Here is a 27,829-nt window from a genome sequence, read left to right as displayed (position 1 = left end):
TGACCTTTTCTGACTGAGTTCTCTGTGTTGCCAACTTATTTTCACTCTCTTTCCTCCTGGAACATGAACTGAAACAGCCCGTTTACCAAAAACCATATATATATATATTTTAATTAAAAACCATATTTTGCAAAGGAGAGATCGTTACACAAACGAGGTAAAACAACATACATGACATAGTTTTCTGCTTTAAAAATAATCTTCGATCGAGCAATTGATTCGACTCCATAAAGTCTGAGAGAAAGAATCAGGAGAGCGTTACTCACATGGCTGGATGCCCAACAAGGTGGGAAGGAGCAGCTGGTGCTGCCCTGACTCAGCACTGAGATGTCTGTGTCAAAGGGTCGGAGCCTTCCAGGGCCGAAGTTCTAAAGCTGTTCTTTTCTCCCCCATCAGCCTCATAGAGGAGATTCCTGAAGGGCAGAGGTAGGCAGTAGAATGGTCACCCACTGCTCTAAGTGGGGGTTCTCCGTCAGTATCCCACCATAAAATATGTAAAGGTCTTGTGTGATTGTGCAAATTCAGTCTTTGCTCACCATTTCTCAGCCCAAAAGGAGACTTAACAGCAAGAAAATATCAACTCTGAGAAAGTCTGGCTTCAAAAGCAGTATCTGGCAATCAACAAGACTGTTAAATGTGAAAGATATTGCAAGGTATGGGGAAAAGACTTACATATATATATATATTTTTGAAGTTAGCTTCCATGCATCTGCAAGTGAAACTTGTCATCTAAGAGTTTATGAAGCTACTCCAAGTCGGTAGGAATCGCACCATCCTGTGAAATAGAGCTGTCTCAGTGAGGACCAAACCCAACAACCTCAACACCTCCAGATCAGGAGCTGCAGATGCTACTTAACCCTGTTTAAGTGTGAGAAAATAGGTGAGGTGAACCTCAGAGCCACTTAGAATCCCAGCCAAAGCCAGCAAGCAGAGTAAAGAACTGCAGACTTTGCTTCTGGCTCCTAAAAGGTACAGAACAAATACCACCACCAGAACCAAATGGTCCAAAGCTCACTCACTCCAACCAATGGCTGCCAACCTCCTCAAGGTCGTCTGCTGGGAATCGCTGTGCGGTTGAAGCTCTCCAGACCAGGTCCATTCAGAGAGACTGAGCTGTTATGGAGGTGGCAAACTGTGCGTTATGAGACAGAGGGTGTTTTGTAAACCCACCTGAATTCACTTTTTTCTATGTGTCTTTGTGTATTAAATACACTGGGACAGGTAATTGCTTCCAATACGTATCCCAGGACAGTGTCTGGTAACCAAGGCAAGACATTTTCATCACATCTGCTAAGTTTAAAGTTGAATTTCATGACTGTGCACAGATAGAACACGAGGTGAATACACTGTTTTAATCCCATTTATATCCTTGGGGGATATGGGTGGGATCCTGAACTGCATACAGGCTTAGAGCTAGTCTGTGCGGGTGAACTTCATGCTCCAAGAGCAATATCCACAGACTCTCAGTGCAGAGAAAGGTTGTACCACCTCAGATACCACGTTTCCAGTGAACACTTTCAACAAGAAACAGAAATGCATTCACAGCCAGACACTACAGCTTGTGATATCTGTTCCTTGGCAGCTTCACTACTGTGACTTAATAGAAAGACTCTCCGTGTTTGAAGTCAGTTAAAGGCTATGGATCAAGGCAGAGGAAGAAAGAAGTGTCATAGCCAGAAGTTTTTCAAATGGATAAAAAAATAATTGTCTTTTTTTTCTCTCCCTCTTTTAAAAAAGACACAAATCTATTGTTCTGAGGAACTAAAGCAACCAATGTTAGCTTCCTTGTTTATCAAATCTCCTGCTTCTGCTCTGTATGATGGGTCTGAAAAGGCAGATCAGCAGAAGATTAGCAGAGAAGAAAGTTGTTCAGGCTCAGCCTAGACTCCAAGGAGAGCCGTTACACATTGACTAGAGCCAGCACCCCATTATTGTGTCCAATGGCAGCAGGGGCAGGGCTTTTTTTTTCCCCAAGAAACAAGTCCCACTGCTGTTCCTTTCACTGGATAATACCATCTTGCTGCCCAGTCTGGCTGGGATCAGCGGTCACCGAAGGACTGGGTGTATTGCTCTGCAAAAATCGACGGAAGTCCTTAATCATGGGGCGGAGGACCTGGATGAGGGCACTCAGTGCAGCCTGTGTTCCTTCCATGGCTTGAGCCTGGCGTTCCTGCGCACACGCCTGCACCTCCTGAGAGCGACGGATCATTTGAAGCAAGTCATTCTGCTGCTCCAGATGCTGGGCGATCTCCTTCACGTGTAAGTTGGTGACTCGCTGCTCCTGCAGGAGCTTGGCTGAGTTCAGAGCAATGCGGCTTTTCAGCTCCTGAGGTTTTGCAGATACTTCGTGTTGATGTGCCATCATCTCCAACGGTGCTTCAGCAGTAACTGCGGTGGGGGCTTCTGTTGTGCAGTACTCCACCACCCCGTCCTCCAGACTGTGGTACGTCGTCTCTGCAGGAACTGAGAACAAAGGACAGAAAGGGGGTAAGGAGTAGCTGCAAAATGGGTGTCCTTATCTACAGGACTATTCAAGGAATGTAACAGGAATACTGCCTGTTCTGGGAGATAACATACAATAAACAGCGAACGCGCAAAATAACTTCAGTCAACTCCACCCTCATCCAAGTTTCCTTCTCGGATGTACCGAGTAAGGTCCAAAGGAGCAGGGTGCGCCATCCCTGTCTAGACAAGATCTCTTTTAGGGCACCATGATTAACCAACTATGATTAACCAAATGACACAAGGCAAAGACAAGGACTCGAATGGCACTTAGCAACATGATGGCCTGGTTGGGGCAGTTCAGGAAATCAGCCCTGGAGATATTCCTCCTTTATTGTAGTTCATTAGATTAAGGGACCAAAGGCTCCTTGCTTTCCTGGCTTTAAGGCTGACCCCAGATGACTTTCACGTGCATCACATAGATGCTCCCCTACATCACAAATGTGTTTTCACGACAGATGGGCACTTAGTTTTGACAGGAGCTCCCTGCAGTGGGATCACAGGAAGGTTCCAGGCCTCCATCAATGCAGATGGAGCATCTCCACAGTGCACAGCACTCACTCTGGGTCAGTGTGACGGTGGTGGCGGATGCGGTGATGGGGATCTCGGTGCCGTCTGCAGCCCCGCACTCCCCGCCGGGCAGGCTGATGATGGTGGCCTCTCCCAGCAGGTTACAGATGCGCTGTTGCATTGGGGTGAGGATGACGGGAGCTGCCGTAGCACCCGTAGGGTCCTCACCCTCCGTCCCAGCACCGCCTCCATTGTGGCTCTCGCTGCCCCCTTCCATGGCCGCTCTCACTTGTGCCACTTTACGCCGCACCTCAGTCTTGAGGTCGGACCATTTCTTCTTCACCTCGGGCAGCTCTCGGTGGCAGGTGGCGACGGCGTTGACCCTCCGCAGGATGTCGTGCCAGGCTGCGGCCTTGGCAGCCAGCGGGACGCCGGCGTTGAAGTGGTTGATGAGGAGATGTTTGCCTCGCTCCAGCTCCTCCACGATGATCTCCACCTCCCGCTCCGAGAAATTCATCTTCCTCTTCTTGGCCGGGGGAGCCGGGGGCGACGCCATGGCCCTGAGGGGGAAGCGGGGGAGGTGATGCTCAGCGGGCTCCTCAAGGGGCTGGGGGGGGTTGCCCAGCCTTCCTTAGCCCCCCCCCGGCCCGCTGACCCCGGGGAGGAGCGGGGGGGAGGCCCGAGGCCCCTCGGGGCCCGGAGGTGTCGCTCCCTCCCCGCTCCCCCCCTTGGCACCGCTAACGATACGCAAGTTGCGTACCGCGGCCACCCAGCAAACCCAGTTCAACGGCCTCCACCCTGCGACACTGGCGTAATGGCTTCCAGAATCAGCCCCCTTTCTTTCCTCGCCTGATTGGGCCGCCCGCCTGTCCGTCAGGTGAAAGTCTCGCCCCCAGCGAGCAGCGCTGCGCTGTCATTGGCCAGTCGCGCCGCCCATCGAGGGCAGCTGGAGAAGGTCCCGCCTCCCCGCCTGCCTCGGCCCACTGGGCCTGCGTGAGTCCGGCGGGACCCTACTCCTGCAGCTATTGGCTGCACGCCCTGTCCGTCAACACCCAGCCTTGTCCCTTACTCCCAATCTGATTGGAGCGGTTGTGTCTTTACCCTCAGCTTTCAACCAATGGCATCCATCTCCGGCATCACATCCCGCCCTCTTCCGGCCGCGGCGGTTCTGCGCTCCGATTGGTGCAGGGAAAGGCGTCAGTCTGACGTCACCGAATTGCGCGCGTGGGCCGGGCTGTGGGCGTTGGCGGGGAGCGCTCCCATTGGCCGGCGGGGGGGCGTCACGTGGGCGCGGCGCCGTGTGGCGCGAAGGCGGAAGCGCTCGGCGGCGGCTCCTCGCGGTGCCGGCGGAAACGTCGCCATTTGCCGGCGGGCGGAGCGGCAGCACGGAGCCACCATCATGCCGGGAGCGCGGCGCTCATTGGCCTCCCCGGTGATGAGCGGCGTGCTGTGCCCGTGCGGCTCCCCGCGGGCCGCCGCCACGCCCGGTCCCGGCTCTGAAGGGAGCCCGTGCGGGAGGGCGGCGTGTGAGGCGTCCGAGCAGGACCGGCGGCTCCGGGCCTTGTTCCAGAAGCTGGACGTGAATCGTGACGGTGCGTTGTGCATCCACGACCTGGCCGTGGGGCTGGGCCGCCTCGGGCTGCACCGCACCGAGCTGGACCTGCTGGTGAGAGACCTGCGGCTACGGGATGAGCGAGGCCGGCTGTTAAATACGGCCTACGGGGCGTCTGGGCGGTACCGGGACCCTCCTGGGCGGTACCGGGACCCTTATGGGCGGTACCGGGAGGGTGTCAGGGCGGTACCGGGGGTTCTGCCTCACACGGGGTGGGCCGGGAGCGTTGGTGCCGTGCCGGTGCTGCGCGTTCCGAGCAGCGTCGTTCCGTTGTAACCGTTTAAAGCCGCGTGAACCGGCGCCGTGTCCGCCCTCGTGCGCAGCTTTAAGTTACTGGAAGTGAGCAATAAAGTCTCCTCTCAGCCTCCTTTTCCCCAGACTAAACAGCCCCAGCCCCCCCTGTCTCTCCTCATAGGGCTGATTTTCCTTCACAAGCCTCATTGCCTATTTCCCTGGACCTGCTCCAGTGCCTCCATGTCCTTTTTGTACTGAGGTGCCCAAAACTGAACACAGCACTTGAGGTGAGGCCTCACCAATGCCGAGTACAGGGGCAGGATGACTTCCCTAGTCCTGCTCACACCATTCCTGATACAAGCCAGGATGCCATTGGCCTTCTTGGCCACCTGGACACACTGCTGGCCCATATTCAGCCAACTGTCCATCAGCACACCAAGGTCCCTTTCCATCAGGCAGCTTTCCAGCCTCACCTCCTCTCTAAAAGTAACATCAGTGCCATGGTGATCTTCTACAGTGTCCACTTTGGTAATGGAACCTGACTGTGCCCCATCAATCACCTCTGTGTGCTGTGTGAGATGCTGACCTGCTGCCACCCATGCTGCCCGATCCCTTCGCTCTGGCAGCAGGCTCTCATCTACTAGAACATTCTGTGCTGCTGCCCACCCATCTCAGCTGCCATTCCCTCTTCTTTCTGAGCCTGTTGTCCAACACAACCTGATGTTTTCCATGCTGGGAGGATGCTCTGTGAAACAAAATGCTTCTTGCTTTCCAGCTGCGGGAGCAGGGCCTGGAGCTGCTCTGTGGATAACTGTGCTGCTGCTCTGAGCCCTCAGCCATCGGAATTATTCTTCAGCCCTTTGCTTCCTCTGCTCGCTGTTCAGCTGTGCAGGAAGCAGCTGGTTGGATAAAGGGAGCTGGCAGGGCGCTGGTGGTATTGCAGGGTTCCCTTCAGCAGTGTGACAAATAGCATCTGTTAAGAATGAGGATGCAGAGCTCAGAACTCCAGTCTGATTCGTGAGAGCTGGCTGGAAAACCTCTGCCTTGTGTCATCTCTTAGGGAAGATGGAATAAACTTCCTGTTTCCCAGAGAGTTCTATTAATAAAAGCATTCTTTTTTCCTTCCCCATCTTTAGCCAATAATGACACCCAGCCACGTGGGCTGAGCAATGTGAAGTCACATTCAAGAAAAGCGCTTAAGGCTCAGGATGAAAACGCGATGTTTGAAGGCTCAGTTAAACATAAATCACACGGGTTGTGAGTAGTAAATTACTTTGTGGCTCAGGTACCTTGTATGTTACTGTGCAACAGTGCAGTGTGCTGGATGTGGGTGCAGCCCTCCAGCCTTGTAATGCCACGTTGCCCACCAGCTTTGCTGATCTCTTGGTGTCTATTGGCCCAAAATCCTTGTGGCAACACTGATTGTTTTGGGCTGCAGCTTGAAGGGAAAACAAGCATTGATTGGGCTCCTTCAGAACCAGAGAGTTCTTACTGAGATAAAGCCCTCTGCAGCTCCGAACATCCATCTGTGCCTCCTGCTCCAGGGGCAGAGCAGGCAGCCACACATCCATGCCTTCTTGCTAATGCCATCAGCCAGTTTTCGTTTAAATTCCTGCTGTTATCTTGCAGCTGTTTGACAAACACAGGATGCCAGGGCAGTGAGCCTTCCAGTGCAATGCTTGTTTGAGCTGGTTGCACAAAGCAATTCGCATACCTCACTTTGCTTGAGCAGTAAAGTGATAACCATGTGATAAACATTTCTTCCTTGTCCTACTGCATAAAGAGACACTCTGCTGCTAAATTACACCTGCCTCTGCAGCAGCTGAGCTCTTTTTACTACTTCCTCAGTTCTCTTGAAGATATCTGTGTAGATCGATAGAACTGAAGTATGTGCTTAATGGAAATAAGGGTCATTGAACTGTTCTCTACCTTTTTATCTGGAGATATACATGCGATGTAGCTGAAGGCTGCGTATTCATAGTATTTCTGCCCATGGAATTGTTTTCCTGCTGGCCCTCACCTGGAGCTTCTCTGCTGCTGTGGGCCAGGCAGCTCTGCCTTAGTGCAATTCATCCCTGCTGTATAGAGACAGCACAGTTTCTCTATGGAGCTGAACCTCTTCTGGGGGAGGACTAACACTGAGTTAAGAAACAGAGCAAACATAACCCTTGTTTCTTTGCAGCCATAACGGTCTGTGTACCTTTGCTGCAACTGGGATCTCCTCCTTGACCTTGAGATGCTGTTGTCTCTTGGCTCCATGCAGGTGGCTGCCTATTGCTGCCTGGATGTCAGCTCCCCCATCTCACTGCTGCAATCTTCACGTTGGCTTTCATCACCATGTTCTTTGCTTATTATCTCCTCTGCAATCTCAGAGCTCTGTCCGCTCGAGTTCTGCTTTCACCTGTACTGCAGGAGCATAACTGTGCTGCTGCAAAGCTTGCTTGGCTCTGGGCTCCTCTGAGCAGCTTTATTGTTTGGGATGGCTCTTGGGCTGTTCCAGCTGCTGAGGAGCACCGTGCCCTCCTGGTCCCCGCTCAGTCTCTTTACTGTGCATAACATGCCATAATTCTGAGCAACTGTAGGGTATTGAGAAGGCAGGAGCCCATCCTGTGCAGTGCTTTCACCTCGTTCCTGCTGCCAGTCATCTAGAAATAGGTGACCTGAGTTCTTACTGAGTCACAACGCTCTGCTTATGATTAAAAATGAGCAAAACTCTGTTCTGTAATCTAGACCAAACTATCTCTCTGAAGCCATTTACATTGAAACAAGACACAAACCATAAAGATGTGCTGAATCCTGCTGGGGCAGTTGGAGGCTCATAACCAGGCCCTTGTAATTAATTGTTCAGGGTTGAGCAATATGAGGTCATGATCGAACAAATGGAGCAGTGTTAGTCTGAAATTCCAGCTGATCTCTTTCCTGCTGCTGGAAGTTATTTGCCAGCAGCTCCCCAACCACCCATCTTCTCCTGGCTGATCCCAGGGGCTGAGCTGGATGTCCCCAGCAGTCTGCAGGCGGTTCCACCTTGTGTTATAACACGTTAAATAACTTCAGATGTCTGTGGGTAACATCCTTCAGAACAGGGAGCGGGGAAGATGACGTTGGTTCGGTGCTCCGCAGGGAGCCGGGCCCTGTTGCTCCTTGCAAGTTATGAAATGTGTGGTTTGAGAGCCTTGTTTCCACGTGTCTGGGAAATGTGTTGCAAGAGCAAAACCGTGGGTCAATGATTTCATTGGAGATAAAGCCTTCAAATCTGCGGCAGGCACAGGAGCTGGTGTGCATCCCATGATTTAGATGTGCTAAAGGCACGGATGCATCCTTTGTAATCCAGCAAATGAATCCCTGGCAGGTGCTGCAGGGCCTTGGGAGCGATGCAGGGCAGGCTGGTGCCTGTGTGACTGATGTCTGCTCAGCAGGCATTGCAATGCAGCCCACTGAGAAAGGCTGGAATTGAGCTTTGGGTGCAGATGAATGCAAGGGGAACTCGGTATTGCTGCACTATTGCTCATTTCTATGCATGTAAAGCTCAGCTGTTGTGTACCTTCAGGACACATGTGCAGCCCCTGAGAGGTCTGACCTAGCAGGGTCCCTTCCAGCATGGTCCTTTGCCTACCTGGCAGCTTGTGGGTTTCTTTAGCTGGGACCTTTACTCCAGTTATGGCTGATAAGGGCTGCAGGATTGCAATTGGGCTGCTGATACATTCTGGGCTCACTGATAGTTAGCGCTGTGGTCAGCTGCAGCCTTGCAGAAGCACAGAACTGTGTGTTCTATATGCTCCGTGCTCCCAGACCTCCTTACCCTTCCTAGACAGCAGCTTTGGCCTTTCAGTGTGTGTTCTGAGGGGTGATATTGAATTACCAGGGCTGAAATCCTTGGGAAGCATGATGTGAAACGCCTCCTTTGGATCTGGGTAGGCTCAGGGATGGGGGAAAAAGATGAAGTATTGAGAGAGAAGAGCAGGTGAAAAAACCCTGAGCTGCAGAATGGTTGGTGGGAGTGGGTTGGTAAAGAAACAAAGGGCAGTGACAATTGTGGCTGAATACTGAGCCAAATAGCTGAGTGGATGACACGTGTTAATGAAATAACATCAGAACTGCTATAAGGACTTGGTGTCCTGCAGTTCTGTGCCTATATTGTGGTGTGGTGCCGGCAGGGGGAGGTGGGGGAGGGAGTGTTGCCACAAGTAGGTCTGAAAGTAAAATGGTAAATGAGTCTTTGTTCTTGTTCATGTCCTATGGCTATATTTGTCCCTCTGAATGTGGGACATGAGCGTGCTTTAATGACGCCCCAGACTTTGTCTGGAGTGAAGAAAGCAGATGCATCATTGCTATGGGATGGCACTGGAGGTGCCTTCGTTTTGCTGCATTCCACACGGTGAGTTGAACTCTGCTTTAAGAGAGAAATAGCTGGAATTGTTGGATCGTGAGATGCTGGAAAGGCAAAGCTGTTTGGTATGCGAGGCCACACTGTGCACAGAGCCCAGGCTGGGGGGATCGTTTCCCAACAGCCACTTTCCTGTTACTTCAGTACACGACGTGTGTTTGTGCCTTTCTGATTTCGGGGTATTAGAGATGCCTTTTCTCTTGGTCAATGCTCATCCTTCATGTGATGGAGCCCAGCAATGTGAGCCTGCTTGGCGCTGGCCCCATTACCCAGTACAGGGGCTGGGGCAGCTGGTGGCTGTGCTGGGGTTCCTGCAGAGAGGTGGCTGGGTTTTGTTGCAGATCTCTGTTGTGTCACCTCAATAAATTAACGTGGCTGAATGTCACCGGACAGCTTCATTATTTAAGCAGCAGCAGCCAAGACGTTTGGCAGCGCGCTGTAAAAACCCTGCACGGCATTTCTGGATTTTATTACAGCTCTCCTAATAAAAAGAAAGCGGGATATCCTTACGTTAAGTCTTGTCTTTCAAGGAGTGACGTTTGGAAAGATGAGAACTGGGTGTAGGTGGCCAACCTCGGGTGCTCCACGCGCCGCAGCCCCTGCTCGGGTGTCCTGGCAGCTCCTCCTGCCTGACTCACTGCTGGGGTCACACCAGGATCCCAGGAGGCGACGGCTGCATCAGCTCTCCTGCATTGGGGGACAGGGATTGCTGCTCCCTTCCCTCTGCCCCTTCCTCTTCACCCTCCCCCTTGCATTTTTGAAGTGTGAGCTAGTTGTCTGCTCGGATTCTTGCTGGAAAACACCGTATGTTTGCTCAGAATTCTTCCAAGGGCCATCTGAATGCAAGGATGAGGCTGGTGCCACCAGCAAGAGGGGCACAGTGCCTGCCCCAGAGCTGAGGTGTGGCTGCAGGATGGAGTCAAAGAGCACACCTAATACATTGGTTTTGCTGCTTGAAGAGACCTCTCTTTGCCAGCTTGCAGTATAAGGAAAATACTACTTCAATTAAGCACACATTCTCTTTCCTTTCTTCTTTGTCTCCATCTGGATTGCATGGCTTCATTGCCATCTTCTCCCCAGGTTACCTTAGGATAGCCCACCTCAGTGATGCTGGGCACAGGGCTGCAGCCACCCGCAGGTCACTGCTGCTGCTTTCCCCTCTTAAAGATCTTTTTGGTTCATGCAAACAGCTGAAGAACCAATGGAGGTAGGTTAGGCAAGGTGTTCTGTATGACCTGGGCTCGTGATTTCTAGATCAAGTGAGTGTCTGTTCCTCATCTGTTGCCCTACACTGGTTCAGGCTGGACCTGGACCCACTGAGTTTGTTGCACTTTTAATGTGTGAGTGGTTGGCTGCCTGCTGGTGTCAGTGGGGCAACACTCGAGTCCCAGCTCCCTGCAGGGAGCAGCTGCTTTGCCTCTGGCTATCATCATCTCTCCATTACTCGCTTTATTGTTCTGACCTAATGAAATTCCTCACTTGCTAAAATAAATGCTTTTTTTTTTCCTCCCCTTCTTCTAAATATGATTAGAAAAGGCTGTTCTCAAGGAGCCGTGTGGGTGAAAGAATTCCTCTGAGGTTTCCTTCAGCAAGGACAAAGGCTGAGGAAGTGTTGCTGTGTTTCTGCTCTAACTGCACCCTGGGCATGTATTTTCTTGCACTAATTACTATTTTCCCATGCAAACTCTGCATGAGCAAAGGAAGATGGGGTCTGTGCCATGTGTACACCCCAAACATAAGCATATACAACACATTCCCCCTGGTCCCATCACCAGTTACATGAGAGAAGAGGCTGACTCCCAGCTCACAGCAACCCCCCTTCAGGTAGTTATAGAGAGCAATAATGTCTCTCCTGAGCCTCCTCTTCTCCAGACTGAACATTCCCAGCTCCCTCAGCCGCTCCTCATACGACCCCATTGTGCTCCAGACCCCTCACCAGCTTTGCTGCCCTATAAACATGCTCCAGGTCTTCCATATCTTCCTTGCAGCGAGGGGCCCAACTCATCTTTGCCTTCATGTCTTCACATCTGTCCTTGCTGTGGGTCTATGGGATGAGCTCCTGGAGCATCAGAACAAGCTCTCAGCTTCTTGGCAGTCTGTAGCCTTAGGCTCCCGAAAGCTGATTTTGATGATCTGCACCAGTTCAGGAAATCTGCTTTGTTCTTCCTTTTGGCTCAACAGCATTAGAAACTTTAAAAGATCACCTTAAAGGATCAGAATGGCAGCAGTGTGTTAGAAAGCAGTTGTGACTCCAGTGGGGGTGGGGGAATGGCAAAGACCAGAGCGGGGCTGTAGACTTTTATATTTAAACAGCATTTTTTTCCCTTTAAGTAATGCTGTAACGTACATGCAGAAGAATTCTTTCTTTTATGTGAAGTCTTCTGTGTGCTTGTCTCTTTTTCCATTACTCAGGTTGGTGAAAGGAATTCGGCACTAACAAGTTCCTGTAAGTGTGACGCCAAGTGTTCTCCCTTAAAAACGGGCTGCCTGCAGCTTGGAGTTCTTCCAGTTTGAGCTTGTGTTTCCATATCTAATAGCTGTAAGATGCAGGTTCCCCATGGGCTGCTGCTGTCGAAGGTTAAGAACCGGGAGCAGTGGTCTGGCAGAGGATGAGGAGCTCAGTGTGTGCAGGGAGCCTCAGGGATGGAGCTTTGCTGCTGCGTTGTGCTGGAACCCAATGGGAGAATGGCAGTGCTGTGTGATGCCCTGGGGATGGGTAAAGCCCTCAGGCTGCAGAGGGAACTTGAATCATAGAGTGACTTGGGTTGGAAGGGACCTTAAAGATCATCCAGTTCTGACCCCCTGCAACAGGCTGCCAGCCTCTATATCATGGACCAGCTCAGGTTGCACAGGGCTCCATCCAGCCTGGCCTGGACATCAATAGGGATGGGGCACCCACAGCTCTAAGCAGCAATACCTCACTGCACCCTGTGTGAAGAATTGCCCCATAATATCTAAATTTCCACTCTTTAAGTTTAAAACCATCCCTCCTTGTCCTGTTATTGCCTGCCCATGTAAAAAAGTTGCTTTCTCTCCTGTTTATCCGCTCCCTTCAAGCACTGGGATGGATGCACTCAATGAGGTCTCCCCGGAACATCCCCATCTCCTCATAGGAGAGGAGCTGCGGTGGTGCAGTACTGATGTGATGATGGGCGATATTTAACCACAGCCTCGCGCAGATGAATGGCCGTAAATGCTGTGCAAGCGCATCACTCTGCAAACCAAATGGCAGCAACATAATGCAACACCAAAGACCTATTGTAGCGGCGGATGAGACTATAATAGACCGGAGAGAGAGGGTGCAACCCGGGGTTAATTCACCCGCGGCCAGGAAAAGCGGTCATCCCCGCAGAGAACCATCTGCTGCTCGAACAAAGCCCCACCGCGGAGCGCTGGGAGAGGCGGCGATGTGAGCGCTCTACCGGTGATATGAGCTGTCGGACCGGCGATGTGAGCGCTCTACCGGCGATGTGAGCGGTGGGAGCGGCGATGTGAGCGGTGGGAGCGGCGATGTGAGCTCTCTACCGGCGATGTGAGCGCTCTACCGGCGATGTGAGCGGTCGGACCGGCCCTGATCTGCACCGGTCCCGCATCCCTCCACCCTCCGGCGCGCTCCCCGGTGCCGGCGCGCTCCCGGAGCCCCTTAGCGCTGGGAGCGGCGATTGGCTGCACGTTGCTGCAGTGGGGCACAGCCCGGTTCTCGGCCCCGTGTGCTGCCGGGACCCGCCGGGTCCGCTGGCAGCACCCGGTTTGAGCTTCCCTCTTGTTGGGCTTTTTCTATCTTAGCCCTCTCCAAAGCTCTGCTCCTTGGCGTAGCTCAGAGCTTGCTCGGCGCTTTGTCTGTTGCCCGTCGGAATTGTGAGGCTTTTCTTGTGCAATGAGCTGCTTGTCAGGCCGGGCACGACTGCATTAACAGCAATTTGAAAAGGCAGGAAGCGTCTGCGGGAACGGGGCTGCACTGAATCCCAGCCCGTGGAGCTGCCGGGTTGGATCTCCTGCTTCCCATCCCGGTAGCGCAGCCCGGGCGGCTCCCGGAGCAGCGATGCTGCAGAACCTTTGGCGTTTTCTATCTAGCTTCCTTCCCAGGGCCACATGCCAAGGTCCTGCCGATGGAAAGGACGATGAGGCCACAAACATCACCCCAGTGCCAGGCCCCGGGGAGAAAGGGCCAAAGGTGCTGGGGAAACCACAGGACAGAGGGGCTGAGCCCACTGAGAGGAGACCAACTATCCTACTGGTGGTTGGACCCGCAGAGCATTTTCCAAAGGTAATGGGATATCCTGAAGGCAGAGCGTATGGTGGGAGTGTGGGGCTGCAGGGGGGTGCAGTAGTTGTGGTGTGTGTGTTTGGGGAGGGGGTCAGCAATAGTGATGGGGTTCAATGTGTTTGCATGCTGGAAGCAGAGGGACAGAGGGAATGACTGCAAAGAGGTGATGTGACCTTGCAGACATAGTGTTGTAAGGGGAAAAATGTGCCCCGGGGGGTAAGGGGAGACTATGGGTCTAGAAGGTGACTTGAAAGCAGTGTAACTCAGGGGGCTGTCAATGATAGTGGTGAGTCCTTGAGCTGCATCAGAGTCTAGCAGAGGGTCCAGCAGATCCTAACATCTCCTGGTCAATCCCTGGTCATTTTGCACTGCCCATGAGTCTATAAGGGATGATTGTATTAGGGGCAAGCAGGCACCTGGTGTATGGCTGGAATGGCACAGCCCGCAGATGGGAATGGCTGTCCCATGGGAGTGAGTGGCATAAGGAAGAGACCTAAATCCGTGTGAGGATGGGAACTTCCCGGGGTGGGGACGTGGTGGGTGCGTGCAGTTGGCAGAGGATATAACCAGTGAGGCTTTGTCTGGGGGGAGGTGAACAAAAGCAGCTCAGTTCTCTGCTGGCCGCGTAGTACGGTGCAGCTCCAGGTTATCCCCCAGAGGGAGGGAACGCTGTCTGTGTCTCCCGAGGATGATGCAGTGTGCTCTGACTTCATGCGGGTTGTGACCAAGGGTGTGAGCTGAGATTATTGGGGAGGGGCTGGGCAATGTCCCCTGTGCAGCTGGGAGGGCTGCAGCACCGAGTGGGGTGACTGCAGGATGCGGCTGCTCGGGGCATTGCTCTGAAATAGGGAATGAACGGGGTTGGGTTGCAGGAGGGTTTAATGCCCTTTGCTGATGTTTCGGAGGGAAGCAGCAGGGTGGCACCTCTGTTCTGCAGAGCAGAAGCCACTCCCTGCCTGAATCGAGCTGAAACATCTGCAGGGAGTTCTGCCTTCAGCCCCATTGATAGCAGTTGGCACCGTGCATCTCGTCCAGGACCCAGAGTGTGCACTGAGAGGAGGAGAAGACTTTAGTGTGCAGAGGTTGAGGAAGGACAGAAGGAGGCTGTGATGAAGGAGCAGGGCTGCAGATCTCTGTTCCCTTCAGAAGGAACAATGCTCCTTCAGTCCGGGAGAGCCCATCTGTTCACACCTGCAAATAGAGCTCTATGATATGGGGAGGGAGTTGATACGGATCTCTTGTCTGCATGACCCTGAGAAGCTTTCTGTATAGGAACCCTAAAATTGGCTAATGCAGAACTAGCTGGGGGATAAGGATGTGATAAAATGGAGTTATTGCAGCTTAGGAAGTAACTGCCCATCTGCTGGGAGGTTATGGCTGTGTAATTTTAGCCTGCCCTGATTGTGAAGTGAAACACTGAGTAAAGCTCTTCTGCTGAGGATTATGCAGATCTGGTTTACCTTGCACTGCAGACCAGCTAATGCTGCATCCTGTCGCCGTGGCTCAGCTGACAGCCAGTAACTTGTGAGGCTTGATGATCTATCTGTGCTCTGATTGCCTGTCAAGGGGAAGCATTGCAAAAAAGACCCAGAAAAGCATAAGGGATAGATGATAACTCACTGTGTGGGCAACCAATGCTACGTGGGGTGTAAGGAAACCGGGGGCTCAAGGCTTCTGTTCCTCTGTGGAACGCTGTGACCTTGGGATAAGTCTGTTAGCTGGGTGCCACCTTGTGCTGTCCGAGCTCCTGTAGGTGTCTGCTGAATCATCCCGAGCACTGCCTGATACTGCAAGCAATGTATGTGTGATAGACCTGACTGGGGAGGCTTCATCCCAGCCCTTCCGCTCGGGGTGACTCAGCTGTGCTGCTCCTGCAGGTAACGGTTCCGACATGCGGTAATTCCCACCAATACAGAAGAAAATGCTGGTTGAAAATGTCACGTGTTGGCTGTGTGTGTGTGTGTGTGTGCACAGGACGGGGACAGCCTGCCCCTGATGTCACCACCTGGACTTGTAACTTTGGATCTGTGCGTTGTCACTGCACAGCTCACCTCTCCTGCTCAGCTTTACAGCATGTTCTGATATGGGTCTGCCCTTCCTGTCCGTACCCTTCTGCTGCTCTGTGCTCCTCTGGGGTCTCTTCAATGATTAACTCCCCTCCTTCCTACACAAACGGTGTCTTTGTGAGTTGTGAGAACCTTCTGTACCGGACAATTAATTATAAGCTAAACTCCAGAAACGATAAACACCAAGTCAGCAGGACCTGCTGAAACTTCCAGCATAGGTGCACCTACTGCTCTGCCTCCATAGGAGGATGTGAGCTCACTATGTGACTGTGACGCCTGCTGGCACTTGGTATTTTTAGAGACTCTTCTTTTTTTTAGCAGAGTAAATTCAAAATTAAACAGCATCCTTGTATGGCTGCATCCTCCCATCTCCGGGAGGTACCTTCTGGAGCTGATGTAGTTCAGCAGCGATGAGAGTAGAAATGACTAGGAAAGGCCAACGTTGGAACGGCGGGGTGTCGTAACTCGTGCTACACTTAAACCAGAGCCAAATCCTATGAATAAAATGGACAATGAGTTTGCAAGGTCCCTGACAGCAAGAAGTCCCATAGAAGGAGTGCATTTGGCTCTCCCTGCAGCAGGAGGCATTGGTGAGGCTGCATCCCATCCACCACCATCCGCAGCTCCTCTGCATGAGGCTCTGGGGCTGTGCACATCTGGGACCTGGGCCCTGTTTGGCTTTGGGCACTTCCAGGTTTATCAGGATTATTATTATTGACAAAACCTACAAACCTGCTCATGCTTTTTCAGATTCCCTTCATCACTGTAGCCTGAATTGCTGGTATAAACTTCACTCGTAATCCATCTCTCCTTCTTAGCTCCCTCTCCTGTAATTAATACTCCGCAAATCAGCTTTCTTAACATCATGACCTCTCTCCTTTCCTCTGACGTAGGCAGTCGGCTTTCTTCCCTAAAATGTGCAGATTCTGCCTTTTGTTCTCGCTGCCAACTGGAGATGGAGTTTATTAGGAAAATCTGCATCATGTTGGCATAGCAACTGAACCGCCGAGCAGCTCAAATAGTGATGCTTGGCAACTCGTGGGTAGGAGCATGGAGGATCTCGAGGCTCGGTGTGCAAATCTCAGTTATATTTGTTCCTTCAGCACCCAAACGTGGGGTGGGGGGGCTGCTCTGGGTGCTGAAGGCGTTGATTTTGGCCATTCCCAACCATAGCATTGGAGCAGTGGGTTGGCGTGCAGTGAGCTGTTGCAGCTGATCCCTAAGAGGATCTGCAGCCTGAGAAGATCCCATTGCCGTGCTGGGACGTCAGCAGGAGCAGGTTAAGCCTGGTTAGGTAACACGGTGGCAGGTGAGGTGCCAGAAGGGCATGGGAAGCCTTCGCAGGTCATGGCCCCATGCAGCACCCTGCTGCTGGCACCCTGTTTTAGAAAGCCTTAAAATAACCCCTCTGCTTTAACATTCCCACTTCAGGTCACTGCTGTGCAGCTCCACCAGCAGCTTGTTACAGACCTCAGCCTTCTTTATACTTAAAGGACAAAATACCCCACAGGGACACACCATCCCCAGTGCATGGAGGTCCAAGGAGGAGCCTCTGCTGGACTTGGTGCTGGTCAGCACTGTTTGAGCAGAGCAAACACGGGGTAATGTCACAGCGGTGGGGAAAGCAGTGAGCAGGGCTGGCTGGAACCAGTCTGACTAATGTGCTGCGTTACCTGGAGTGCAGACGGGATGATGGTGTTTGGGAAGCTGCTAATGGCCGTGTGCTCCTGGGCGATAGGGCAAATATCAGCTTGTATTTTATGTCAGCAGCTGCAGCTCTGCTCCCTTTGGTACTTTCTCCCCAGAGCTGGGTGCTGTCCTGTACATTGTGGGTGCTCCAAAGCCTGTAATTACACACAGTGATGCATGTGCCACGCTCCCTCCTTGGCCAGACTTGTTATCTGCTGCTTGCAGAGTGGTTACAGTGATGGGAACTGGAAAAGGTAGTTCTGCCCTGACCACTGTTCTTTGCAGGCCATAACCAACAGCAGTGCTTAATTGTCATTGGGAAAGGAGGAAGGACAGCTGGGGGGCTGCAGCTGCTGTGGGGGCTCGGCTGTGCTGTGCTGGAGCCCTGAGCATGGCCCATTTGGTGGCAGTGCTGGCAGGGCAGCTCCAGGGGCACCAGGAGTGGACTGGGAGCCCAGTGCTGGTGGTGGGAGGCCTCTGAGAGGCTCTTGGCAGCCCTCTCCATTGGGGAGGGCATTGGCTGCTACCGCTTCCCTTTTAAGTAGAAGGGCAGGGCTTGAGCAGCCAATCCCGCTGGAGCCGGGGGAGCTCATAGGCAATGTGTCATGAGACACACCGGCATTTCCTTCCCACCACGCACTGAAATTAACTCGGGGAGTCTGTCTGCATTGCGTCCTTCCTGGTCTATCCGAGCAGCTCAGCCGAGCGTGGGGCGCAGGAAGATGCTCTGCCTCTGTCTCTATGTGCCGGTGCTGGGGCAGTCACAGGCAGAGTTTGAGTACTTTGAGTCCAAGGGGCTGCCGGCTGAACTCAAGTCTATCTTCCGCCTCAGCCTCTTCATCCCCTCCCAGGAGTTCTCAACATACCGCCAATGGAAGCAGGTACGGCTGTGGGGGGAGCAGGACCAGCCCATGGGCTGTGCAGGGTGCAGTGGGGTCCATGGGGCTGTGTGGGATTTGGGGTCAATGTTGGATTTGGGGTCAATGTTGGATTTGGGCTGTGTTGGATCTGGGGCTGTGTTGGATTTGGGCTGTGTTGGATCTGGGGCTGTGTTGGATTTGGGCTGTGTTGGATCTGGGGCTGTGTTGGATTTGGGGTGTGTTGGATTTGGGCTGTGTTGGATTTGGGGCTTTGTGCTGCTTTGGGGGACTGCTGTGTAAACACACCTCATTGTGGATCCAATCTGAGAGGAGCCCACTGCTTAAATCGATACCAGATGCAGTTTAAATAGAAGAAAAGGGGTTTTCCAAACTCTCTGCTCATGCCGAAGGCTTCATATCCTCTTCCTTTTCCTCCCCCGCACGCTGCCTGCCCTGTGACGAGATGAGCAGCCACGTGTTGCTGGCGCTGCTGGGAGCTTGTGCAAGAGCCTCTCCCTGCCCTCTTACAGCAGCTGTGTGGGCCTGCTCTGCTCTGGGCTCTGCCCCACTGAGCTGGCCAGACTCCTTATGCCCTTGTGCAAGTGTACAAATGGACACGTGTGGGGCTTTTAGATGTGTGGGGTGCCGTGTGTGCTGCAGGGCATGCATAGTGCAGGCACTTAGAAACACCTGCAGGTGCCTCTCTTTGCATTCCCATCCTTCAAACGTGTATAAGAACCCATGCAGGTCACTGCTTTATAGGGGCAGCAGTGGCAGCGTGCAGTCTCAAGTCACTTACTGTACATTGCTGCTGCTGGGGAAGCAGTGAGCTGCACAGTCACATCTCTCCTGCAGCAAACGCCTGTGAATTATTTGTGACTGTCAGCTGCTGGGGGTTGCCAGCGAGAGGGAAGCCCTGATTCAGCTGTTGGAAGCCAACCCTCTGACATGTGAGAGGTGCTGCTCTATCTTTAGCCCACAAGGTGGATGTGGGGCCGTGTCTGAACTTTACAGCAGTCATATGATAAATTGCAGATTAAGGATACTGGGCACACCTCAAAGGTCAGTGCAGCTGGGACGGTGCTTTCTTATTTAAGGCTCATAAGATGGTTAGGGCTAATCCTCATAGTGTTAGGGCTTGAAAGGACAGGATGTGATGGGGCGGGAGGAAGATAGATTCTTAACACGAAGCATTTAGTATTGAAACCATTGGGGACAGCACTGAAATACAGGTTTAAGGCTAACAAAGGAGACCAGTGTCATTGGGCTGAGGAAATGCCAGCGTAGGCTTCAGAGGTGACAGATAAACCTGAGCAACCTTGAACAAAATACTGGTCATCAGAGGGTTGGCCTTGGTCTGGATCCTCTGTGTCAGCCCACCTTCATGTTACAAGGATTACAACCAAAACAGAGGTGGTGAAGTGCTCTGAGTCACACCTCGTGTTGTGTCGCTCCCTGTTCCAAAAGGTTTCTAGGCTGTCAAGGGCAAGTGACCAAACAAGAAGGGAAATGGGAACTCCCTGAGCTGCATTCTTGCAGCATGCAGATCACCTCTGCTGTCAACAAGCAGCCACGTGCCTTCAGATAGCTCAGTGCATCTCCCATTGCCCCATGCTGGAATGAGTTAATGTGTCGTTGCTTGTTCCCAGCTGTCTGACACAATCTAATCTTGATGTCAGCTTTGTCCTACTGAGAACCTTCTCTTGTTCTATATGCATCTCGTGGAAACCTGTGTAATTAAAGCACGTAGCTCCAGGGTGTCTAAACCAGTTCATAGGGGTTTTTATCTTTGCTGTGCCCACTGGGGCTGGACAGGCCTTTTCTGGTTGGAGTTGGTTCTTGCCAGGGGTAGCTTACTTCTCTAGGGATCATATTAGGCATGACATTCCTTCTCCTATTCGTTCAGGCTTATATTTTATTGCTCCAACTTTGGCAGTTAATTTTCGGTGCGAATCTCGTTGCCTCACGCATCAAATTATGTGAGGTGTTAATTGAGACAGAGGACTGAGATCGGATACCTGATAGTTACAGAATATCCCCAATAAAAGCAGGAGGCATTACGTTTGGCTGATTTAGGAAGGCAGTTGCCTGGAATCAGGTGACCTTTTGACTCTTGCTTTCCTCACATTTCTTGGGGGGAGTTTTCATGATTGTCCATTGCTTCGTGAAGGGGGAAATGATATTTAATTATGGTGGAAAAAGGGGCAGATCATCTGAACGATCAAAGGAACTGATGGTTTTTGATTGTCTCCTGAACAGAAAATTGTGAAGGCCGGAGACAAGGACCTGGATGGACAGCTGGACTTTGAGGAGTTTGTTCACTATCTCCAGGATCATGAAAAGAAGCTGAGACTGGTCTTCAAGAGCTTGGATAAGAAGAATGATGGTAATCACCTTCCTCCTGCTCACAGACAGGCTATTGCTCACTTCAACTTATCCTACAAATACTTGAGCTCAGTGCCTTCTCTTTGCAGGCCGTATCGATGCCCAGGAGATTGTACAGTCTCTTCGGGACCTGGGAGTTAAGATCTCTGAAGAGCAGGCTGAAAAAATACTGAAGAGGTGAGGGATGAGCTGGTTGTTGTGTCTTTCTGAAAAGATCTTCAAGTTGAGAGAAGGAAGGATGAGGAAACGGAACCTTTCTCCTCTTTTCTGCCTTCTATACACTTTCCGGAGACTTCAGCTCCTCCCTTTTGCCTGTTATTCTTCATTTTGATTTTTCCAATTAAATCACACTCTTAATACTGTAATCCATTGTGGAGAGTTGCTGTAAGACTGTCTTGCTTTGCTGGCCTTTTGTGGGGAAGGGCTTGCACCTGAGCTGATGGCATTTGTTCCTTGTCTGACTGTCCCGCTGCCCTGAGCTTGCTGCTTTGAAGAGGGAATATGCAGTTGCCCTTTGGAAATGCTGAGTGTGTTTTGCATGTGGCACTAACACGTTAACAACCACTTATTTGTGCTGTTTTTTTCCTCTTTCTTTCCTCTGCAACCCTCCCTCTGTCTGTTTGCCTGTGTGTCAGAATAAGGACGGGACACTTCTGGGGTCCTGTCACCTAGTAAGTATTTTTTTCCCTTCAGTTGGGAAACTAGTTGGCCTAACTTGGATAGGAGGGGGTACAGCAACTCCTGTGTTGCACTTAAAGGGGAAATAAGGGAGAGAAAGAGGGAGACCGTGTCTATCTCTCTGCAGTATTTGGTGTGGAGAAGATTTCTTGGCTTTGTCTTGTGTCTCTTTGGAAGTCTTTCAGTAGTTGCTTTGCCAAGCTTTATTTTATTGTTCTTTTTGGAGTAGGTCTGAATAATCAGAGGGAAGGGGAGGAGAGATGTGTCACCCAGTGGGAGTCTGTACTCACAAATGGTAATTTTTTTTTTAGCATGGATAAAAATGGGACGATGACAATTGACTGGAACGAGTGGCGAGACTATCACCTGCTGCACCCAGTGGAGAACATTCCTGAAATCATCCTCTACTGGAAGCATTCCACGGTAGGTTCCTCCACAACATCTCTTTTCCCCATGTTCTCAGTGAAAGCCGTAACCCCGGGGAGCTGCTATCAGCAGTCTCTATCATTTTCTTCATGGTTCAGTAGCTGCTTTGTAGCCCTTGAAGCCCAATTGCTTCCTGTCCTGTCCCCTTATCATGCCACCCATCAGTGGCGCTGCTTCTGAAGCCTCTGGCACAGGTGATAACAACTGTACATTCTGCAAGAAGATGTATGTGTTCACTTGGCTTGTGCATCTGAGAGCTCGTACCGGTGGCCAGATCCTGCCAGCTTAGAACCTGTTAAGACTGGAAATTAATTTGACAGGCAGCCGTCCTTCCTGGTGATATTTCAGTGTGTGCAAATAGCATGTAATGAGATGAAACTGGCTGCGAGCACCCAAGGTTCCAGTGAGGCCCAGCTGCGTCCTTGTGCAGTTGCTTACAGTTATTGATACAGCTGATCATTTTGTTCATTACTGTGGTGCGCAGTGATTTAATGAAGACAAATGTTTGGCAGTTCCCAGCTTCCCAGACAAATCTGCTAAACCTTGCTGAGGTGGTGCAGCACTGGCAGTCCCAGCGGTCAGACACAGCTGTTAATGGTTACAGATCAGCTGCTGTCATGAAGTGCTGGAGATGCTTATTAGAGAGGTAAAACTGTAGCAGCTTTGCTAAGCTGATGAGACGTTTCTCAAACACTTTCTGTTCTTTTGCAGATCTTTGATGTAGGAGAGAATTTGACTGTTCCTGATGAGTTCACGGTGGAAGAGAGGCAGACAGGGATGTGGTGGAGACATCTGGTTGCAGGTGGAGGTGCAGGTGCCGTGTCCAGAACCTGTACAGCTCCCTTGGATCGTTTGAAAGTCCTCATGCAGGTATGATGGAAAAGTTCCAGTTTGTTTGAATAGCCTGAAGGCTGATGCCCTAAACTGACAGAGCTGCTGTTCCATCCAAGTACTGTATGTTACAAAGGAGTTACAAAAAGCAAAAGGTTTTAATTTGCCTTCTCACTGTACCTGCTCTCGAGTCATCTGAGAGGTCTGTTCTGTGTAGCTGGCCCTATGCTAGGTATGGGAGATGGCTGCTTAACCTTTCCCCCTGTTTTGGAGGAGTATATTGATTAGATCCATTAGTTAACATTGGACTTTGCAGAAAGGAAGAGAAGCTTGCTTTTCTATTGTAGAAGTTATTGAGAAGGGATTAAAACCTTGGCAAATCACTGGGTAAATAGAAAAAAAGTGCCCTTTTGTCCCTGGATTACAGAAGAACGTAACACTGTCGTAATCAGGACTGGAATTAAGCCAGATTCTCTCTCTCTCTCGGTCTCCCAGGTTCATGCCTCCCGCAGTAACAACATGTGTATCATTGGTGGTTTTACTCAAATGATCCGAGAGGGTGGAACGAGGTCACTGTGGAGGGGGAATGGCATCAATGTGCTGAAGATTGCACCGGAATCTGCCATCAAGTTCATGGCTTATGAGCAGGTAAGTGAAAGAGCACGGGAAGAATCTGACCACAGTGGGGGCTGTGGAAGGACAAGCTGAAAAGAGTGGCTGAGGTAAAGCCAATGAAGCTCAACGTCTGTCTGCTTTGGCTTCCACAGATCAAGCGGTTCATTGGCACTGACCAGGAAATGCTGAGGATCCACGAGCGGCTGTTAGCTGGCTCTCTGGCTGGAGCCATTGCACAGAGCAGCATCTACCCCATGGAGGTGAGGCCACTGACGGGTGCAGCCCCTGGAGGGTCATGGGAGGGTGCCAAGATGAGAGCTGATGTCCTGCCCTTATCTCTGAGAACTCATTAAGCAAGCTGATACCAAGTCATGCTGCTCATATGACACCTGCTGTAGTCCTGACCGTCCTGGCTCTTAAGAATTGCGTCATCTGTATCTTTCCTCCTGTTGATTCTCCTGTAGGTCTTAATGGCATTTATTCTTGTCTTGTAGGTTCTGAAAACACGGATGGCTCTGAGAAAGACAGGACAGTATTCAGGCATGTTGGATTGTGCCAAAAACATCCTTTCCAAGGAAGGAATGGCTGCCTTCTATAAAGGCTACATTCCCAACATGCTTGGAATCATTCCGTATGCTGGTATCGACCTGGCAGTGTATGAGGTATGGAGCTGTTAATGATCCTGTTGTGCTGTGCTGCTTGTGCAGCGTCTATCAGTCTGACCAGTCAGTTACTGTAGGAGTTTAAATAACATATCAAAGCTCTTCTGATCAGCCCTAAGGGGCACAGATGAAGTTTTTTAGTCAAAATGGCCTAAAAGATAATCCAGTAAGATGATTTTCCTTTCATAATGGCATCATGCTTGATGCTGTGTTTCTTTTTTGAGAGAACTGCAGCAGAAAATTGAAGACTTTCTTTCTCCCAGGCCCCTAAAATGGCTGTAACTCAAAAAGATATGAGAAGCCTGTCTGATATTGCATGTACCTCCCTGGGCCTTTGAGCTAAGATCTTTTATGTAACTTGTTGTTTTGATTGCATCTTCGCTGCTAACATTTAGCTTGTTCCCTCCAGACACTGAAAAATGCCTGGCTGCAACGCTATGCTGTCAACAGTGCTGACCCTGGAGTCTTTGTCCTCTTGGCTTGTGGCACCATATCCAGTACCTGCGGACAGCTTGCCAGTTACCCTCTGGCTCTTGTGAGGACACGCATGCAGGCCCAAGGTGAGAACTTCGGGGAACTCTGCGTAGTGTGTGAACTCCTGCCACGGTCTCTGAGCAGGGTAAAGGTCCTCTGGTGCAAACATTGCAACAACAGCCTTAACTGGCCCGTGTGGCCGAGCTGTAGTCCGTGTGCCACGCTGGACAGTGGACTTTGTGCTGTCCTCTGGAGTCAAATGCCACTGGGACAGAGTAGCTCTGTTTTCCTCAGTCAAGAGTTTGGGCTAATGGCATCTGCAGAGCAGTTTGGGAGGATGGCTGTGTTGTGCAGCACAACCTCACTGATAAGTTAGATGTTCTTCTTAGAGCACATTTAGTCTGCGAGCATCCCTGGGAAGCACATGATTCAGATCTCCCTTTGAGACAGGTGTTGGCTTGATGTTTTTGTGTCATAGCTTACGTTATTTATCGCGGCTCTTTGCATTGCAGCTTCTGTGGAGGGTGCTCCCGAGGTGACCATGAGGGGACTGTTCAAACACATTCTGAAGACTGAAGGAGCGTTTGGCCTTTACCGGGGTCTGGCCCCAAACTTCATGAAGGTGATCCCAGCCGTAAGCATCAGCTACGTGGTTTATGAGAACTTGAAGATGACGCTGGGCGTGCAGTCACGGTGACCAGGAGGCGCCGAGGACTTGGAACTCTGAAGTCTTGGGGCGCGATCCCAAGACGTACAGTCATCTCTCATTCTGTGAATGTGTCGACACTAAGCTGACTAAGCAAAGCTGTGAAATCTCAGATAGTTTGTGAGTCAGGAAGGGGAGGGGAGGATCTGGTGTCCTTTGCCATCTTGCTGCTCAGAGCTCTACAGAAACCATCACACGGTCCTTTTTGTTGGGCCTTTTGGGAGGCCGGGAGCTGAACTCCTGGCCCAGTCTTAAGGCATTTGTTGGTTTGAGGTCAGTTCCCAGCAGTATGGCAAAGTAGCAAAGATTTGGGGAACAGCCTGCTTTCAGCATATTCATGTACAGAGCTGTTTGCCTGCAGATGAGCACCTTCTGACTTGCTGGAAGAGCTTCTTTTTCCATTCAGTTGTCAACTTCCTACCTGCCGTTCAGATCTATACAAACCTTGTGGAGGAGCTGCTGCCACACCAGGCTTGTCATTATGTTTACATATATTCCTTCGGGTAGGAGATATTCATGTTCTGCTTCCAAGACTTGACATGAAAAGTGATTTTTCTTTTGGAACTATTCTGATTTGGAGGGCTGGTGGGCAGTGGTTTATCCAGTCAGGCTGAATGTTACTTTAGACCAGCCTGATGAAGGATTAGGATTATTTATTTTTTATAGATTTAAGTGTGTCTCATAAATCCACTAACAAAGATGCACTTACTAACAGAAGCAGCAGCCTAGAGCCTGCATGCCTGTATCCTTTGCATGCCAGACTGGCTTGTCTTATACTCAGCAGGAGCTTGGAAAGGGGAAGGCTGGAGAGCCCTGGGTGGACCAGCACCTCGATGCATGGCTTCAGTGAATAAACAACTATTCCACAGCTCCTGTGCAGCTGTGCTCCCAGCACGACACTGTGCAGCGTTGCATGGACCTCTGAATTCCATTCTGCCCCGTGCCCAGGGTGGCTGACGGACCTTTCCAAGCCCCGTGCCTACGCTGCTACCTATCTCTTTAGACCTCTTTGTAGTTTGATGTTCAGGTTTGCATTAGTGGGGTGGAGTCCCCAAGCCAGGAGTCTGTCTGCCATGGGGAGGGCTGCAAGGGAAGGGCTGGTTGTTACCTGGAGATGTCAGTTCAGTCCTGAAAACACGTTTGCTTTCCTTTCAAAGGGTGCTTTTCTTAGGGCTAAGGGAAAGAGATGGCTTTAACATTTCTCTGTTATGGGCTACTTTAGTGGATAGGGTCTGGCTGCTGAGGCCTGGGAGATCCTCATCCAATTCTTTGTTTTGGGCAAGATGGACCACCGTTGCATTCCACTGTTTTACTGCTTAAAGCATATTTATTTTGTATTTATTTGAACAGATTTATGCCAGACTATTTTTATAGACTTGTTTAAATATTGTTACTGTGCTCGTGTTTCTCCTGTTTTAAAAAGTTCTCTATCTGTTCTCTCACATCACACGCAGCTGAGTCGTGGGGAAGGCACTAAAGTCAGTAGCATCCCTTCCCCAGGGGTCTGAGCTGCCCTATCCCCAGTGTGGGGTTGTTGCTGGAGGACCTCAGCCCTGAGAAATGCTGTAGCAGGAAGGTATGGGAGAGAAGGGAGATGGTGAGGAAGCAGGGATGGGGGCTTGGAATCGCCTCCATGTGTGGCTGAGAGGGTTTGGGGGCAAGTTGGGAAGGTCGGTGTGTGCATGTTGGGTGTCACAATGGCTGAAGGAGAGCAGCAATCCCGGGGGAGTCTGAGAAGGGGGAGGAGGGAGAAAACTCTGAAGGAAACGTGACTTACCAGAGAGGTGGGAGGGGGTTCACCCTGGGACATGAGGTTTGTTGGTAGCCAGCAGCTGAGTTTGGTTCATGGGGAGCCTTCCAGGTGAAGCTCTGCCTTGTCAGCATCAGCCTTTGGGAATCCAGGTGATCCTCAACAGAGCGTTAAAGAGTTTTTTCCCTCTATCTCCCTCTTTTTGTCTGTCTTTCTTTCTTTTAAGATCTATGGTAAAAACTTTTTTTGCAGTGGCTTCTTCCTACCAGTGTGGCCTAATGAGACAATGAAGATCAGAATGCAAAAATCAATGCAAAACAACAACTGTCTTTGTAGCTGTAACCACAAATTGTTATAATGCAAATCTAACTCAGATTCTTCATGTTAGGGAACAGTCTGCTAATAAAGGTCTGTCAAAGAGACCCCAGGTGTCCACGTCTCTCTATGAGGGGTTGGATTTTTCCTCCTTAGGATGATTCTCACCATAGATGCTGATGGTGGGAGTGGTTTTCTATCATAAACAAAACCCACCTGTGAGCTGAAGGTGCTGGGAGCTCAAAGCTGGCACTGCAAGTGGCCAGTAAAGTGCAGCCAGGGCCATGCTGGAGTTGGTTCCTGTGTCTCCAATTGTAATTCAAGGCTCTTTACTCATCCATAAATCTACTTATCAAGTGCTGCTCCTTGCAATCTGAGGACCGCGTTTCCGTGATGTCACTTAGGGTGTTCTCAGGCTCCTGGCATTGGTTCCCATTGCCTTGCCCTGCCCTTTGGCTGCTGGATTGCAGGGTGAGGGGCACAGCTGATATGGAGCAGATAGTGTTAACATTGGCAGCACCCTGCTCTGCTCATCTCACTTCCAGCCCAGTTTCCTTTAGTGAAGGCTCAATAGAGCAGCGCTGCCTTACAGGGCAGGGACGCCCCATTGCCGCAGCAGGGGGGGGCAGGGCTGTGCTGTTCTGCGTCCTTTTCTTCCTTTTTAAGGAGATATTTTCAGCTCTTAATTGCAGGGTGCGAGCTGAGCCTCAATTACCTTCCAGCTCAGCCCTGGCCTCGTTTAACCTCCTGCTTCTACAACCACACAGCAGCCTGGTGGGGGCTGCACCATAACAGCCATAAAACAGAGCCCTTTTGGGAGCAAAACCCCGTGGGATGGGTGAGATCCGCAGCCGGGCGCAGCA

General features: G+C 51.1%; 2 protein-coding genes across 3 annotated transcripts; one reads left to right on the top strand and one right to left on the bottom strand.

Moving 5' to 3' along the window:
* Positions 1 to 81: 81 nt before the first annotated feature.
* Positions 82 to 4,215, bottom strand: NAIF1 (nuclear apoptosis inducing factor 1). 2 transcript variants are annotated; one of them, XM_015879095.2, is made up of 3 exons: positions 4,114 to 4,215; positions 3,064 to 3,572; positions 82 to 2,463 (listed from the first exon to the last, which is right to left on the bottom strand). In XM_015879095.2, exons 2-3 carry the CDS (start codon positions 3,566 to 3,568, stop codon positions 2,000 to 2,002), a joined length of 969 nt encoding a protein of 322 aa, XP_015734581.1. In that variant the 5' UTR covers positions 3,569 to 3,572; positions 4,114 to 4,215; the 3' UTR covers positions 82 to 1,999. The 2 variants fall into 2 exon arrangements, with proteins under 2 accessions (XP_015734581.1, XP_015734580.1); XM_015879094.2 differs by lacking the exon at positions 4,114 to 4,215 and adding an exon at positions 3,773 to 3,873.
* SLC25A25 (solute carrier family 25 member 25) lies at positions 4,130 to 27,073 on the top strand. The gene is given in 13 exon segments (XM_015879075.2): positions 4,130 to 4,285; positions 4,287 to 4,383; positions 4,386 to 4,678; positions 20,384 to 20,510; positions 20,599 to 20,686; positions 21,145 to 21,180; positions 21,499 to 21,610; positions 22,325 to 22,483; positions 22,940 to 23,092; positions 23,212 to 23,319; positions 23,554 to 23,721; positions 24,131 to 24,281; positions 24,708 to 27,073. Coding segments are annotated over 13 exon segments (1,833 nt in total). The 3' UTR covers positions 24,893 to 27,073.
* The last annotated feature ends 756 nt before the right edge of the window (positions 27,074 to 27,829 follow it).

The sequence above is a fragment of the Coturnix japonica genome, chromosome 17, assembly GCF_001577835.2.
Source record: "Coturnix japonica isolate 7356 chromosome 17, Coturnix japonica 2.1, whole genome shotgun sequence".
Classification (NCBI taxonomy): Eukaryota; Metazoa; Chordata; class Aves; order Galliformes; family Phasianidae; genus Coturnix; species Coturnix japonica.
The sequence above is the reverse complement of the archived record's forward strand: the minus strand, read 5'-3'. Positions and strand labels throughout refer to the sequence as shown.

Excerpts from the sequence above, each read along its gene's own strand:
- NAIF1 (XM_015879095.2), bottom strand. The coding sequence starts at position 3,568 with ATGGCGTCGCCCCCGGCTCCCCCGGCCAAGAAGAGGAAGATGAATTTC. Across the intron at positions 2,464-3,063 it reads CACCGTCACACTGACCCAGA|TTCCTGCAGAGACGACGTAC; the intron begins GTGAGTGCTGTG and ends CTTTGTTCTCAG.